Consider the following 17,436-nt stretch of genomic DNA (forward strand, 5'->3'; position numbering starts at 1 on the left):
GACAAAATAAGTGTTAACTGTGCAAAAATAAATTTCCAAACAATTTATTATAAAATATGTAAAATGTAAAGCAAGCTTTAATAAAGTACTTTTACTGACATTTATACTGTTTATTAATGACATCATCTGAAGTCAGCAGGAGCACCATCATCATCATCATCATCATCATCATCACAACAACACAAAGTGAGAGCTGTAAATTTAATCTGCACAAACATTTTCAATCAGGGCTCAAAATGTTGAACTGTCAAAGAAATGTGCAAGAAAATAAACTAATGTCACTCTACAGGCACATTTAGAGAGAGGACAGTTCACAGAGACACAGTGAGGACGTGTGAGACTGAAGGAGGTTCAACCATTTGTTCATGGACCAGAACCAGATGAGAAGAACAGCAGAACTTCCACTGACCAGTGATCACACATGTTGTTCTAAATTAAACTTTGGTACGAACAGTGTTAAATAAGACATGTCATATTTTTATTGAACAATAATCTTCATTCTAACAGTGACGTTATAATTTCAGAGACTGAGGAAGAAACAGAAATGAGGCGAGTGAGATGAGGGACAGATGAAAATGTGTCCTCAGAGGACGGGGACATGTCAGGATCTGATGATCCAGGATCAACAGGGCCAGGATGGATCAACAGGACCAGGACGATGGATCAACAGGACCAGGAGGATGGATCAACAGGCAGTCAGGGAACAGAGATGAACAACCTGAGGAACAATTAGAACACAAAAACATACATAAGCAGGACAGAAGAAACTCAGACAAGAAAATTAACTCAGTCCTGAGAAGAAAAATGTTAACAATGGAAAATAAATTGACATATTTTTACAAAAGATCAGATGAAGACAACTGGCATGAAGAATAACTTCCAGCTCCATCTCAATGTACCTGTGATAGTTTAATAAGTGTTTTGTTACTGTCCTACAGTTTATTGATGCTGATATATTCTTGTAATAATTCTTATTTCTTGTTCTGTCTTGAAAGAGTCTCATCTCAACTTGACCCATGATTACCAAACACTAAACTAATAATATAAAACTAATGTAAATCAACAGTCCTGCAGTAAATACCAACTTTGTGAAGGTTATGGTGTTAAAGTGATTTTATTCAAACATCTTGATTCAGCTGTTATTGATTAATAGAAGACAGAAAATGAGATCTTGTACCTTTGTGATACTTTGAATGCAACATTCAGTTCATGAAGTCATTCTCCTCTGGTTTACCTGGAAAACATGAAAAAATTGACTCATCTCCACAATCACGTTTTTCTTTAATGATAATGTCACAATTTATGCTGCAGTCTTTGACAAATGATCTATAACTTGAACTAAATTACGTCAATCTTGTTGTCATGTTGTCATCATTCTTTGTTAAATCAGGTCTCTCTTGTAAATGAGTCCTCGAGGCTCAATGAGATTTACCTGTAGAAATAAAGGTTGAATGAATCTCTCAGGAAAAAAAGCCAAATATTTTCATGTTGAGTTCAGTAACTGGAATTACCATAAATTAAAAAAGGACAACCTTTCAAAATTTAAGCAGTAATAGATATTTTAAAACGCTGAATTAGAAATAGACCCGTTTAAACCGTCATGTTGCAGAGCAGCTGCAGTTAAAACACAACTAGTAATTTAACATGTTTCATTAACTAAAACTGGCGACATGAAGTATTAATGTTGATAAATTGTGGTACAGAACAGTCAGATAACGCTTCACAATGGCAAAAAAGTGTCGTATTTGCATCAACTTACCGGGAAAACACGGAGAATGAACTACGTTCAGTGCTGAACCCGCTGCTGTTTGGAACTCTTTGCCGCTTCATGACCCACGTGACTTCCGCATTCCAGTCTTTCTATGGGAGTCTATGGGAGTGTCGCAACTCTCTCTTTACAGGGCTCTGGCTCAAACGAGCCTGTTCACATGTTTTTCTGCTTCTACCAGGGGCGCCACCAAAAGGGGGACACAGAGGAGGCAATGACCCTTTATGCAATTTTACTACCCACCCCCCTAAAAGCCCCCACCGGGCCCTGACCAGTTAGTTTTATGTTATCTGTTAGTAAAGTATCACATAATCCAATGAAAATCTCAGAAAGTATGGTATAAAGTTTATTCATTAAAAAAAATACAAAACAATTCCATAACAATATATATAAAAAAAAATATATATATAAGAGATTTAAAATGAAAGGCAGCAGAAAGAAGAAAAAATCTTATATCTGCCCCTTTTTTCAAACAATTAGTTCAATCGTAATAATCTTCAAGTAACAGTACAAAATGAATAACTCTTTCTAATTTTTCTAATTAAGTAATCAATGGAAAAGATAGAACTTTATTGATCCCGCAGGAAATTTTGGTGACAGTTTCAGTACAAAATACACACACATATGTATATATATAATAGAATATAAAAATTACAGGGAATATAAAATAACAGAGAATATAAAAATAACAGAAAATATAAAAATACCAACAGTTAAAGTCTAAAGCAGGTCAGGTGCAGACAGAAACATTGGTGCAGGATTACCAGTAATCTTACTGTGTAGAAAGGGGGAGGGGTTGAACAGTTGGAAGGACTTCCTGTGGAGTTCTGTGGAGCACCTCGGTGGTCTCAGTCTAGGACTGAAGGTGCTGTGGTCAGAGTCCAGGGTGTCATGCAGGGGTGTGACGTGTTGTTCAGGATCTGGAGCAGGTTCCTCATCATCCTCTGCTCAGACACCTGTCAGAGACTGCAGGTCCACTCCCAGAACTGAACCAGCTCTCCTGACAAGTCTCATCAGCTTTCTTCACCCTGCTGCTGCTGAATGTACATCTTCAATGTTTAACTGGAGTCCACCTGACTAAAGGTCACATCTACAGCTAATCAACCTTAGCAACCGCCAGAACGACCAGAACTCCATCTTTTTTAGTTATTAAGGTAAAAGTTGGCGTGGTAGTAGCTAACAGTCATCCCCAACACATACTCTGAGCCAAGTCATGTGACATGTTTAAAATGTTTCAGTTATTTATTGCAGCCAACTCTGACAAAACATGTGATCCACTGAAAATATTTTAATGAAAACTTCAGGAAGTTGTCACTGGATGTGCATCTACAGATGATTAACTTCTGAAGTCACCCTGATTCAACACGGCTAGTTCGTGATCACAAAAATATCTAGTTCCTTTATTTTTATAACCACTGAGCTCAGATACGGTGTGGTAGTAGCTGAGGGTCATCCCCAAAACAGTGCTAGATCACACACGCACTCTTTATATTCATGTAGTTTAACACTGAAACACTAGAGAAAAACTGGAAAATAGAAAGTGTTTAATTTTGTTGTCTTAACTGTGATGATGGTATTTGCTGCTCATCTCAAATTGATTTAATTCTCAATGGGACTTTTCTTTTTAAATAAAATAATAAAATTGCCTTTAAGGACAAATCTCGAGCCCTCCCCATAAAAACAAACAGAAAAACCCACACATGTATAAAAAAATGCAGAGTTCGCAGGAATTTAACCAGAGACACGATTGACCGATTGTGGCAGGAGACAAAAAGCACCAACTGTATATTAGTGCTCGCTAATAAACCACTGAGAGAACGACCGATTGCTGTATATACACGCTCTGGAACAATATTTGCTGCCATCCATACGTCTTTCTCAACTAACTCTGTTTATTAGATACATTTTGGTTCCGTTGGTTCACATTCAGCACAATAATGTGAATATTTCTGCATGAAACACCACAAAAACAATAAGTCTTGATGACAGCACTGGGACTGTGTGAATCTGAAGTGTATTTATTAATCAGTAAGGCACAACAGAGCGTGTTGCTGACATTTAAAGACATGAAACAGTGAGGACACGTTTATGGCTCGTCAGTTGTGAACAGTAGTGTAGCTGAGGAGAAGGGGTGAACGGTCAGTGCGTTCTTGTGAATAAACATGAGAAAATACTAAATACAAAGCTGTCACGTTAAAGCTTTAGGTTTTGTGTAACATCATCACATGTACCTTTTTATAATTTAACGCGTTTACCTTCTCTTACCAAAAAATAATGTTTTTTGCCAAGATTTGACAGTGATGAACTCCATTTTATAACAATACTCCGGTGATCTGCGCTCCAGACGCACGATGTAAATAAACAAGGTTCTGTTTTGATCACATTTTCAAACTGATGATCAGAATCAAAGGAACAAGACAAAATGTAAATGTCTTCAGCAGCAGAGCACGCACGATGTACTACTGATGTGCACGCAACTCCCTGCATCTGCTTGATTTTTGTGCAAAAAAGTTAAAACCGTCACAAACCGACCAAAGATTCAGTCACATTTTTCGACAAACTTACAGTTAGTAACAGTCTATTACAGCGTTTTGTGCAGAGGAATAAGGTCACTTCAGTTTTAGCTTGTCACATCAAAACAACACGACAACAGAAAAACAAAAAAACATGCCCGTCTGGCTACATCTGGAGTGCAAATATTAAACAAAAGGCACCACATGCATTCAAGGTTAATCCTCTGACATACATCGAACTCACTCTCTCAGTGGGAAACAAAGGGAAAGAGACAACGGAGAATGCGTCACTTCTGTTTTAAACGAGTCTCAGTTAGAAGCTTCAGGTCATCCTTCCATGTTTCATGAGAACCGTTTATTTCCAATTCAGTCCAGGAATCCCCGTCTTTGCCATCAGTGACAGTTTTGGCATTTAGGATGACATTTCTGATTGTTGACGTTGCATCGACATCCTCCACTGGTGTCTCCAGGACCCTTTTAAAAGAAGAAGAATTAGGACGGTGAGGTTAACACTTAAAGACAAGAGGGAAAAGGTGAGCAAAGGTTACGATTCGGGGAAGATCTCTCACCTTGGGCCCCCAGCGAGGCCCTCTGGTTACCCAGCAGATCTCGGTGTGACAGACAGTGCAGCGCAGCCAGTCACATCCATCCCTCTTCTGCACAATGATGCCACACTGAGGACAGTGCATGGCCTCTCCTGACTGGACAAGGGTCTGTTTGTGAGAGACGGAGCAGAAATGAGAACACGAGCAGCTGCACATAGATCACTTCCCTCTTTGATTATTCCTTTTTGTAAATAAAATCTGGGAGCCACCAGTTTAACAGTTTTCCTTTGCACACGTTTTTGCAGCTAACCTTCAGTAGATGTGTCGTCCTCCTGGCGGCGGAGTCATTTATAGCACGTGCTGCAAGATCATCCTGATACTGTTTGCAGTTCATTCCTTCGTGAATCGCCTGTGGACAGAAATTTCAGTCAAATTTTCGTGCTTAATAAAATCTAATAGCTTGATCCATTATCTGCTGCTTGCTCGAGTCGGGTCTCGGGGGCAGCAGCTTGAGCAGGGAGGCACAGACTATGCAAAAAAATATATTTTGACCACCTATATATGAACTCTCGTTCTTTCGGTGATCATAGATGATAATATTTTTTTATTTATAATGCACTTTACATTCACACTGGGTCTCAAAGTGCTACAGTGAGTGAACATCAGGATAAAAAGCAACCGAGAGGAGGAACTCCACGCCTCAGAACGATCACATCAAAAACTTGAAATGTAGATAAAATACTCAATAAGAACTATGGCTGCAATAAAAAACAAAAGTACAATTCAATCAATTAAAAAACTGCGTAAAAAGAAAGGTTTTAAGACCTTTTTTTAAAGATGAGGGTAGTACGTGGACTAACCGTCAAATAGACCTTCACCTTGTAGCTCAACTCCCTGTTGGCCACAACAAATTGGTACAGAGTTTGCTTTACTGCAGAAGCTGCAGTATCTCTGCAGTCGGTCGACCTCACACCCCGTTCTCTCTTCACTCTTGAACAAAACCAAGACACCTAAACTCCTCCACAAGAGGCGGCACCTCACGCTCAGCCAGGAGAGTGCAGCCCAGACAGGAAAATTTATTTTAAAATGTTCTCTGCATCATGTTTAGATCAGATGTTTCTAATGTTAGTGATATTACGCAGGTGGAAGAAGGAGGTGCTAGTAACGTTTTTAATGTGGGGGATAAAAGACATGTCCTGATCAAAAATAACACCAAGATTTTTAACTTTAGAGCTGGAGGACAGATTAATGCATCTAAGGAGGGAGAAAGACTGAAACATTCATTCCTAAGGTGCTCAGGTCCAAAAACCAAAACCTCAGTCTTGTCTGTTCAACAGGAGAAAATTAAGGGTCATCCAGGTTTTTATGTCTTGAAGACATGCTTGTAGTCTAAGTAGCTGATTGGATTCATTGGGTTTCATGGACAAATATAACTGAGTGTCATCAGCATAACAATGAAAATTTATCCCATGCTGTTTAATAACTTTACCTAATGGAAGCATATATAAAGTAAAGAGTATTGGTCCAAGCACTGAACCTTGAGGAACTCCATGACTACCTTTGGTGTATGATGAAGATTCATTATTTACATTTACAAAGTGGAATTACCAACAAGAGATGGCAGGAAACTTGATCAATCAACGTGCACACGTATATGACAGGAACATTTTCAGTAAATGTGAGTTGTGCACATTTCCAACCTTGCAAATGAGACAGTTGTGCTTCCTACAGACAGGGCAGTGGAAGACATTGACAGTATCCTCGTACACACACCATCCCACACAGTCGGGAGTTGCACAATGATAGCTGCCCTCGCACCGAGACTCTGCCACCGACAGGCCCCTCTGCAGCCACCGCTCATACTCCTCAGCTGGCAACAGCTGGAAGACAAGATGGAAGGTTTACTGTGTGACAATATACAGATGTCCTCTTTGAACAACGCTGGTGCCACTCACAGCTCGAATTTCCCTCTCCTGCAAAGCACCGGCGCAGGAGTAGGTGTCATCTCTGTATGGACAGGACACCTCGGGCTCCTCGCTCAGCATGATGACGGAGCGTAAACACTCTCTAAGCACCAGCACATATAAACACAAACACACACACCAAGTCAGAAATAAGAAAAAATTCTGTTGAACAAATACATATTTTACTTTTCACCTCGTCTTACCTGCAGAAACAGTGCAGACACTCCCTCAGCAGGACTCCCTCTCCTGGTGGTAGCTCCATGTAGCAAATCCTACAATCCACAGGCTCAGGGTTGGGCACCAGGTCCTGACCGTCCAGTCTTTTAAGACGGGCAAAATTCTCCATTCTCTCCTTCTCCTTTGCCTAAAAGGATGCACGATGTTGGGAGCCGAGAGACATTTAGGACACGTTCTGGAAATTATGCTCTCCTGTATTTTTATATTATAGGTTACCAATGATCATTGAATGTCCAATCAATGTCAAAAACACTCAGTCAGTACGTCCAACCATTTTCTACTGCTTATCCATGGTCGAGTCATGGAGGCAACAGGTTTAGGCAGGGAACTCAGACACTCCTGCTCCCAACACTACAACCCCTTCTATGGAAACCCAAGCCAGGAGAATTTCCAATACAGCAAGTTCTGGGTTTGCCTCTGGGTCTTCTAGTGGGACATGCCTGGAAAACCTCTAGAGGCATTATGATCAAATGTCCAAACCATTTCAGCTTACTCGTTTTAAGGTGGCGGAGCAGTTCTACTACTTTTCCGTATCTTTAGGGCTGAGCCCAGCCCCCCATAGAGAAAGACCATTTCAGCTGCTCGTATTGCTTTTAGTCACGATTCACACCTCTTTACCATAGATGAGAGTTGGAACGTAGAGACCAGTAACTCAAGAGTAACTTCTTCTTCACCCAGACAAACCGAAGCAACACCCTCATTACTACGGAGGAAGTCCAAATCAATCATCTACATCACTCATAAACAAGACTTTGAGATGTTTTCACTTGAAGTACAGACTCACTCCAGACCCAGAGAGACATTTCCAGCTTTTTCTGGTTGAGAAGCACGGCCTGGTTTTCTCTGAAAGAACAGCAGAGGTGAGACCCTGAGGTTCCCAAACCAGACACCCTCTTCTCCTTGACTGTGTCTCAAGAGCCTGTCCTCGAAGACCTCAGGGTCAGAGACAAAGGACAGTCCTGTTCAGCTTGCACAACAAGATAACAAGTTTGACTGTACCAAGTCTGAATACACGTCCTTGCTTTGGTTATGCAGGGGCTGGATAGTGCACCGTACTCCTGCCTCCCACACTGAATGCCTTGGGGAACTTGGTCATAAGCCTTTTCCAAATTCACAAAATTCCAATAAACTCCACAAAGGTTAAGATCTTAGATCACACTTCCACCATTTAAAAACGGGTGCCACTGCCCCGGTCTGAGACTCCACAGGGGTTGTCCTGGTCCACCACAAGACACAGAACCATCCTGGTCCACCACAAGACACAGAACCGTCCTGGTCCACCATAGACACAGAACCGTCCTGGTCCACCATAAGACACAGAACCGTCCTGGTCCACCACAAGACACAGAACCGTCCTGGTCCACCATAAGACACAGAACCGTCCTGGTCCACCATAAGACACAGAACCACAGCAGCCAAACACAGTGAAAACCTTTTATTTCAGCTGGTTCATAAGGCAATACAGTTACAGTGCAAAATCAAACGACACATTCAATTTTGTGGCAACTTTTGGCGCTAAAATGTTTATTAAAATGACATCAACCATTATAAATATCCAGCTAGATGGTCAACATCTGGAAAAGTCTAGATCTAAAACAACTGTAACGCAAAAACAAAAACTCTAACTGATTTAAACAGAACGGTTTCTTAACACCAGCACTTTTGTCCCAATGTTCCAGCTGACTCCACAGTTTGATAAAACATGAATCAGCTGTTTTTAAGCAGCTTGCCTTCTGATAGTTTAAACATTGGAGCCTGATGTAGACAATGACAATGCTAATGAGAATTTTAAAATCCGTTCAGCTTCATGATCCATTTGTCAAAAGCCGTTAACGTTTAGACTAAATGTGTGTGCGATCATTTCTCATGTCCTCTGCAGCCTGATCTACGCAGGGCAGTGTGTGGATCAGTGTGTAGTCAGTAGTCCTGGTCCAGGTTAAACAGCAGTGAGTTGTTTTGAGGCCCAGCGCTCCTCAGCGTCTCTCTTCTCCCCTTCTCCTTCAGAAAAACAGAGACACAAGAGAAGAGAGTCAGCCTGAGTGAGTCTGAAATCAAATCTCAACCGTAGTTTGGAATCAGTTTTTTCTTCCTCCCAATAATAATTTTGATCCGTTTGTCTTTTTGTGCCTCTGTTTTGGTGTTTGTGTGGCCGACACATGCATACACGTGCACGGACACATTTATGTACTGCTGGGTGTCGAGTGTAACGGTCTTACCTGCTGGTACTGCCTAATGGCCTCCTTCTCCTGCTGGATCCGTTGGAGCTCCAGTGCATCAGGTTGGTACCCGCCCGGGACCACGTAGCTCTCGGGACGGTTGGTGCTGCAGATCTCACAGCCCGGCCGGGTCGGCTTGTTGATGTATGTGCAAGAAGGACAAGACCAACCCTGAAGGAGACATTTGAACTTTAAATCTCTCCGTCTTGTTGAACTTTACTCTGTAGTTTGCACTAAATTATACAAACAGATGGGCAGACTTAAGAGGGCAGTTTGAATGTTTCGTTTCAAACCCACTTGGAGTGAATTTAATTTTGTATTTCCTTTATTCTTTCTGCTGCAGGAAGTGCTTTAAAATAGCAGAAGTATACGAAAGAATTTCCACGCCACCTGAGAGGACGATGTGCTGGGACTCAGCGCTTCGTTGAGTTGAGGCATTTTCAGGCTGATGAGGTCTCTGAGCTCACAGATGTTCGGTTTCTCTGACCCAACTGTAGCAGAGACACAAATGTTTTCTGTGAATGTCGGCACACGCCCCGCAAGATACGATTCCTTCAAGTAACTCCAAATCTTTACTTCTTTTCACATCAGTGGTGCTGCAGTGGACAAACAATACCTTAAACTCAAGGATTTCTAATATATTTTGTAAATCACCAAAATATATCTATTAGTGATTTATATAAATTTGTGAAAACATTTTGCACCCCTCTCACCGTTCTTGAAGTTGCTGTGGAGTCTTGGAGGTAGGGTGGTGTACGGCCTCCGGTCCTGGGACGAAGGCCCGTTGGTGGATTTTGCAGCGAGCGGGGGGGTTTGAAAAGACAAAGTAGGACTGAGGAGGAGGGCGCTCTCTTGGTCCTGCTGCAGGTCCTGAACAGTCAGGCGAGCGTGCCGGGCAGACAGGAGATACAAAAAGGCCGTGTCGCCGTCCTGATGAACGCCGTACGAGGCGAGGGTTCGCTGGTCGGAGCACAAGCACTGCCCGATGATCCAGCTCTGCACTCGAGGGTGAAAGCCATACTCGAGGAACATCTGGAAAGAAGAGTGGAACGTCGGCAACAAGGCGGATAAAACAGTATTTAAAGAAAAAAGTGGAGAAGATGTGAAATGAACCTGCTGTTTTAACGATGCGGTTGTCATGAGTGGGAAAACTTTCACAGTGACACAACAAGATGAGGAGGAATCCTCCACTACAACAGCCAAACTGATGAAATCAAGCAGAAATCAAACATTACTTCACCTGCTATAAACTGGGCCTTTAAACGTTAAGCAGCCGAACCCGTACCTGATTTCAGTGTCCTCGTAGTCTTTGGCAGAGGGCTGGATCTTCAGCGCGGCGCGTTGTCGAGCGAGTGCAGTAGCAAAGACAGAAGAAGACTGAACGTCCCCCGCCTCGATGGCTCTGCTCAGCTCTATGCAGGCATCCTCTGCACAGAAAACACAGCAGGTAACCTGTGGCGTGGCACCAACAACAACCCTGTCAATAATTAGATGGAATGCACAAGGCACACCTGTTTTTTGTAAAGCCGAAGTCTTCTGAAACTGGAGACCATCAGGGAGGTGCTGGGAACCATTTTCTTCAGGTGCAACTGACAGCAAGGGAAACAGAGGAGACCAACGTCACCATAAAACACTGAGTCATATAAATAAAGTTAAAGACCTGGTTTTCCTGACCATCCCTTCTACACTAATTATACACGGTTCAAGTGCTTGACAGCAAGAAGAACAAAGTCTTTTTCAGACACCATAATGAAAAAGGATTAGTAAGAAGAACCTTAACCTATTTGAGAACAGGTTCTTCACGATGCTTGGAACAAATCTGCACGACCTTAAACTACAAATGTTCCAAGGATATTTTTACACCAAGGATGGTTACACAAGACCTACGTCAAAACACCCGTGAAGCTCACTCTTTAAAACCAGAAGACACAAAGAAATGTTCAAGGTTGTCCAAACATTTCACAGAATTTGGTCGTCTGCAACCTTTAAAATAAAAGGCAAAAAAATCTGATGTAATTTAACAAGTCTATCACACTATGCAGGCATACAAATTGTACTACAGGGGCTGGTCATAAAATTAGAATATCATGAAGAAGTTGATTTATTTCAGTAATTCCATTCCAAAATGTGAGGGAGATTCACAAAGAGTGGACTGCAGCTGGAGTCAGTGCTTCAAGAACCACCATGCACAGACGTATGCAAGACATGAGTTTCAGCTGTCACATTCCTTATGTCAAGCCACTCTTGAACAAGAGACGGCATCAGAAGTGTCTCACCAGGACTGCTGCTGAGTGGTCCAAAGTTCTGTTCTCTGATGAAAGTACATTTAGCATTTCCTTTGGAAATCAAGATCCCAGAGTCTGGAGGAAGATGAGAGGCACAGAATCCACGTTGCTTCAGGTCCAGTGTCAAGTTTCCACAGTCAGTGATGGTTTGGGGTGCCATGTCATCTGCTGGTGTTGGTCCACTGTTTTCTGAGGTCCAAGGTCAACGCAGCATCTACCAGGAAGTTTTAGAGACTTCCTGCTGCTGACCAACTTTATGGAGATGCAGATTTAATTTTCCAACAGGACTTGGCACCTGCACCCAGTGCCAGAGCTACCAGTACCTGGTTTAAGGACCATGGTATCCCTGTTCTTAACTGGTTAGCAAACTCTTCTGACCTTAACCACATGGAAAATGTATGAGGTATTATGAAGAGGAAGATGTGATACACCAGAGCCAACAATTGAGAAGAGCTGAAGGCCACTATCAGATCAACCTGGACTCTCAGAACCTGAGCAGAGCCACAGACCGATCCACTCCATGTCACGACGCATCACTGCAGTGATCCAGACACAAGGAGCAACAACTAAGTATTGATGCTGCACATGCTCATACTTTTCAGTTGGACAACATTTCTAAAAATCCTTTTTTTATTGGTCTTAATATTCTAATTTTCTGAGATGCTGAATTTGGGGTTTCCATCAGTTGTCAGTTATAATCATGAACATTAAAAGAAATAAACATTTGAAATATATCAGTCTGTGTGTAATGAATGAACATAATATACAAGTTTCACTTTTTGAATGGAATTACTGAAATTAATGAACTTTTTCATGATATTCTAATTCATGACCAGCACCTGTATATATAAATGTTCTCAGTCGGCCATCTTGTGCACTACTTGGACTGTCCAAGCTACTGAGTGAGAATCTTTCAGGAGCTGCTGGAGTGGAACTTCCTCATTCTCCTCCTCATCCTCAGCATCAGACTTTGTCTCAGGGATTGAAGCAGGGAAACGTTTCTACACCTGGGGGTTACCCACGCATCCCTCCCGCTCACAATACGACACATCCGAGAGCCTTTTCCTGCATACAGGTCACTTCTCAAAGGTTTTCATGTAAAGAGTATACTGTGTATCTGACCCTAGTAAAAGTACACAGACTAGTGTTTTCTAATAAAGAGTTAAAGTTGTAAGAAGACTTTAAACTTGCATCATCAAGACCAACGGCATTCTGAGGGAAGAGAGGGGCTCTGAACAACTTTTCTCTTGTTTTACGTCATTTCGGTGTTTTTATTTTTTTATTAGGGATTTTCAAATATACAGTATTTTAAAAATTATAGCACAGGACATCCTTTGCCGAGTATAAATGAATTGTAAATTATATATTTTTTTAATTTACCAGACCAAAAGATTTCTCTCCTATAATAACTATTTCATTCAAAGGGATTATATTTACAAGATTTCAGCTCTTGTAGTCAGTTAACACCATTTATTTTTCACATTTATTAAATTACATTTATCACAGTACAGTGACCTCTCAGTATGATTCTAAATATTAATTTTAGCACATCCAAACACCTTGTTATTGCTATAATATCGTGCAGAGTTGAACTTTGCAGATATTTATGATAAACCACAAACACCTGAATCTGACTCAAGAGAACTTTGTGAGTTTGGAGGAAATATTAAAAATAAACAGCGACACGCATCTCATCTGTAATCCGGGACATAAATATTTGTATTTTAGTGGTAATATTGTTTAATTATAAGAACGAAAGCAGCAGATGCTCTCACCTTGAGGGACACTCGGGCTGAGAGCGATCCTGCGGCACGGCCGGCGCTCTCTCTCTCTCTCGAACCAGAAGTTTAGTCACGTGCACAGGCTGCACGTCTGAACAATGATGACGACGCTCCCAACACATTAACGTTTAACACAAAGTTTGATTTTAGATACAAGGGTCCCGGGGAGGTCTGGTTCTGGCATCTCCCCCGGCTATGAATCGACGCGAGCACACGCGTTAATAATTTATTACGTCATCATCTTCATCATGGTAAAGGGGTGTCCTCCTTGGAAAACAGCACAAGAAACACTGATTTGTGCTCTCACCTGCAGGAACGCTGTGCACACACCTGTCGTGCATCAGACAGCACGACCCGCCCTGCTCTGACTGGGTCAAACTGTGGCTCCGGTTCTGTTTATGTGTTTTAAGCAGCATCAGTTTAATCCCTTTATCATTAAATCAAATGGCTTTAAAAACACATTTTCCTTTCATTTCCATGAATGACAGAAACCCGTTGCGGTGACGGAGAACTTTAATCCTTGTCGATATCACTTGGTTGTGATGAGATCTGGTTGTCCCCCATGAAAATTGGTTGACTTGGGACAACCGGAAACAGGTTTATGAATATATTTACAAACTATATGTGTGAATAATTAGCAGGTCTGAGGTCAGTTTATGGTGTGAAGCTTAGTTTTAGTGTCACAGAAAGATCTACATGAGGAAAAAACAACTTTTATTTAAATGGGATGTTCGTAAACAGGCGCCTGACCTCTGTGTGCTTCTTTCAGAGCCGATACGACCACAGTGGCCCACTCCTGGGCCTCCCGCTCACAACGGAAGTTGAAGCCGATGCGATCGTGCGGCGGTGCAACCAACACTAGCTCGTGACACTTTGGTGACTTCAACTCGTAGTTTACCGACCTCAGGTCAAACTCGGCGATGGCCTGGGGGAAGGAACGAGGAAGAAGAAGAGGAAAACGTTACATAAAAATGAAGAAGGTGCATGAATCGTGCGCAGTAATCTGGTGGTCATGAAGTTTGGCCACATCAGCTGTGGTTAGTGCTGCAACCACAATAAATAAAAACATATGGAAAAATGTTGACCACGCACAAAAAGACTGGTCTTATGAAACATGAGTAAAGTATCATGGTATGGGCTTTACTTCAATTTAATTATAAAGCACTTTTTTTTAAATAAGTTTACAAAGAAATATTTAAATTAGAATTTTTTAAGCATAATAATTTTAGGCTTGCTTGCACAGTTTGTAACAAACTCGTTTTTTGTGCCATTTAGTAGAATTAAGTAATTTTGCGTGCAGGTTTGCTGTAAATTAGAGAGTTTTTAAATAAAAAGATAAAAATCAGCCTTCAGATGCTGCTGTGACCCGGCCCACTCACCACGCTCCGAACCGAACCGCTGGTGTCCAGCAGGGACAGGCGGAATTCCCCGGACTTCCCCGGGTCCATGCCGAGCTGCAGGCGGAGTGACTCAGCACCCGCTCCCGGAAGACACAGCGGCCGAATCCCGGAGTGGCACACCGACACCTGAACCGACATGAGGACGGTTTGGCAGCCGCTCTGGGTCGGCGAGGCCTCGTCGTTATTACTGAGGCTGCTGGGCAGGACGGCGGAGGACTGGTCCGGCGGGAGGCCGGGGGTTTGAGTCCAACCGTCCGAACTCAGCGACATCCCGTCCACGGATTCATGAAGAAAACAACACTCAGGAGTCCTGCGGCTTGATCTGTACTGCTCCGCGGCGTTAAAAAGTCCCTCACATAGCTTTAGCCGCGGGGTTTTTTTTTTTCAACAGGAAGCGCGTCGTGACAACTAGCGCCGCTTAGAAAAAGTTAAAATTAATAATAAACGAGCTGAAGGTTTCACCTCTTCGTTTCTCCTTTCTTTGAGTATGTTCCGACAAATCTGCGTATCTTTACGGCTGTGAAGCTCCGAACCGCAACGGTTCCGACGCTCGATTGTTTTGTCTCGAAACTGTTTACCCGCTCCCACTTCCTACTGCGCATGCCCAGTCGGAGCATGTCCAGTTGGAGCATGCGCATTAACACTTTAATATTCCCAGTGAACAGAAATGGTTCTCCTTTGTCCAAATACTTTTGTATATATTTATGTACATTTAAAAAATACTCGCACGTGACTTGGGTGTATTATCCGGAAATCAAACCCGTTTTTTTACGTTTTTACGTGTTATTGTACGTTTGACCACACAGAGGCAGCAAAACATTCTGTTACACTTTTCATGTTTTCTTCATCAGAACCATAACAGCGAATAATAAAACTAAATTAACTGTATTTAAAATGTATGTAAAGATTAACTAAATAATGCATGTCTGGGATCAGAACAGCAGAGAAAGCAGACACACTTTAGGAAAAAAGAACACAAAAAGCAATAAATGTTACTATACTCAACCTTCCTGTCCTTTAAAGTCTTTTTAAATGACTGATGATCCCCGTGTCATTCATAATGTATTACTCAAAAGGTCTCCATTGATACTTATAAACCCAGTTCATATACTGTTTGTTAAAAATTATTTATAAAAAAACAAACTTTAGATGCACTTGATGGCAGGAAAAACACTGATCCCTATTCATGTTGTGAAAATACAGTTCACAGACTGAAATCATTAGTGACAATCAGAAATGAGACAAACAGTGTAAATAAGAGGAAAACTGCTGAAAGTGAAACGTGTGCTGACAAAATGAGTGGAATGAGCAAAGTGAAACAGCATCTCAGCATTCTAAAGGTATGTCTTCACATGTAATTCTCTGGCCTATCATTTTTTTTAGAACTTTCTTGACAATTGATATTTTGTCTTTCCTGGCTGCTGTAGCCCTAGGAAATCCCTTTGTATAATGTTTGGCCTCATTGTTGGTCATTCCTCTTTTTAAATACGGGGCTGGAATTTCCAGTGAAGTCACTGACCAATAATAATAATTTAAAAAATCTAACCAGCACTCATGTAAAAAAACTTGCTAGAAGATAAATCATTAAACTTCAACAACATATGCATCATTGTGAAGCTTTTGAGATAGAGAATTTGAAAAAAAAAATACTCAGTGAATAATAATAAATCCTTATTGTGCCAGTTACAGCCACAGATATCTTCTCTGCACATTCACAGTACAACAAATGTAAATGCAGCAATCAAGGTAGGTATAGAGGACTGTACTAACATGTTAGCTAATGACCCAGGTGGGACTTGAACCCACAATCCCCAGCTCCGGAGGCTGATGCCTTATCCATTAGGCCACTGGGCCACTGGACAACTCTGGAGGAACAGATTATCATCTTGATATTATGTCACACAATGTTGATGTCCACAACACAGCAGGGCTCAGCAACTAAACTTCTCAGGGACCAGAAGCAGAAGAAATACACAACTTATTATAAATAATAAAATGTATCTGAGAAATATGTTTATCTCATTGTTAAACTTGCTTATATGCTTTATTTTATGATTATTGTTGTCATCATTCCTTGTTAAAAACAGGTTTCTCTTGTAAATGAGTCCTCGAGGCTCAATGAGACTAACCTGTATAAATAAAGGTTGAATGAATGAAAACTTAGATCTGTAATATAAGATGGAGCTAGGTTGTTGAGAGCTTTGTAGGTTAGAAGTAAGATTTTGAATTCTGTTCTGAATTTGACAGAGACATGATCTCTCCCAGTAACTCCAGTTAAGACTCTGGCAGCAGCATTTTGGATCAGATGAAGACGTTTTAAAGAAGTATTTGGACACCCAGATAATAAACCATTGCAATAGTCCAGACGTGACAAATGCATGGACCAGTTTTTCTGCATCATTTTTGGAAACAGCGTCTCAGCATTCTAATTCTCTCAATCAAAGTTTCATAACAGGTATGTCTTCAGATGGAATTCAATGTCCTACAATTTTTGCAACTTTCTTGAAAATTGATATTTTGTCTTTTCTGGCTGCTGTAGCCCTAGGAAATCCCTTTGTATAATGTTGATCATTCCTCTTTTTAAATAAGAGGCTGGAATTTCCAGCGACATCTCTCTAGACTAAAAACAAACAAACAAACAAACAAAAACAATTTAAACCAGCACTCCTGAACAAAAAAATAAAACTATAGCAAGGAGACAAATCACTAAACTTCAACAACATATCA

General features: G+C 41.3%; 1 protein-coding gene and 1 non-coding gene across 2 annotated transcripts; both read right to left on the bottom strand.

Annotated features, from left to right (window-relative positions):
* Window positions 1-4,674: 4,674 nt before the first annotated feature.
* shrprbck1r (sharpin and rbck1 related) lies at window positions 4,675-14,979 on the bottom strand. Its single transcript, XM_037694255.1, has 14 exons — window positions 14,689-14,979; window positions 14,060-14,234; window positions 10,755-10,832; window positions 10,529-10,670; window positions 10,357-10,447; window positions 9,957-10,275; window positions 9,634-9,734; window positions 9,244-9,414; window positions 6,994-7,154; window positions 6,782-6,893; window positions 6,527-6,706; window positions 5,137-5,235; window positions 4,851-4,994; window positions 4,675-4,755 (listed from the first exon to the last, which is right to left on the bottom strand). Exons 1-14 carry the CDS (start codon window positions 14,977-14,979, stop codon window positions 4,675-4,677), a joined length of 2,145 nt encoding a protein of 714 aa, XP_037550183.1.
* Window positions 14,980-16,490: 1,511 nt separating this feature from the next.
* On the bottom strand, window positions 16,491-16,563 carry trnar-ccg. The gene has a single exon. It is a non-coding gene; the product is annotated as a tRNA-Arg (tRNA).
* Between the last annotated feature and the right edge of the window lie 873 nt (window positions 16,564-17,436).

Source organism: Nematolebias whitei, chromosome 20 (genome assembly GCF_014905685.2).
Source record: "Nematolebias whitei isolate Nwh7 chromosome 20, NemWhi1, whole genome shotgun sequence".
NCBI lineage: Eukaryota > Metazoa > Chordata > Actinopteri > Cyprinodontiformes > Rivulidae > Nematolebias > Nematolebias whitei.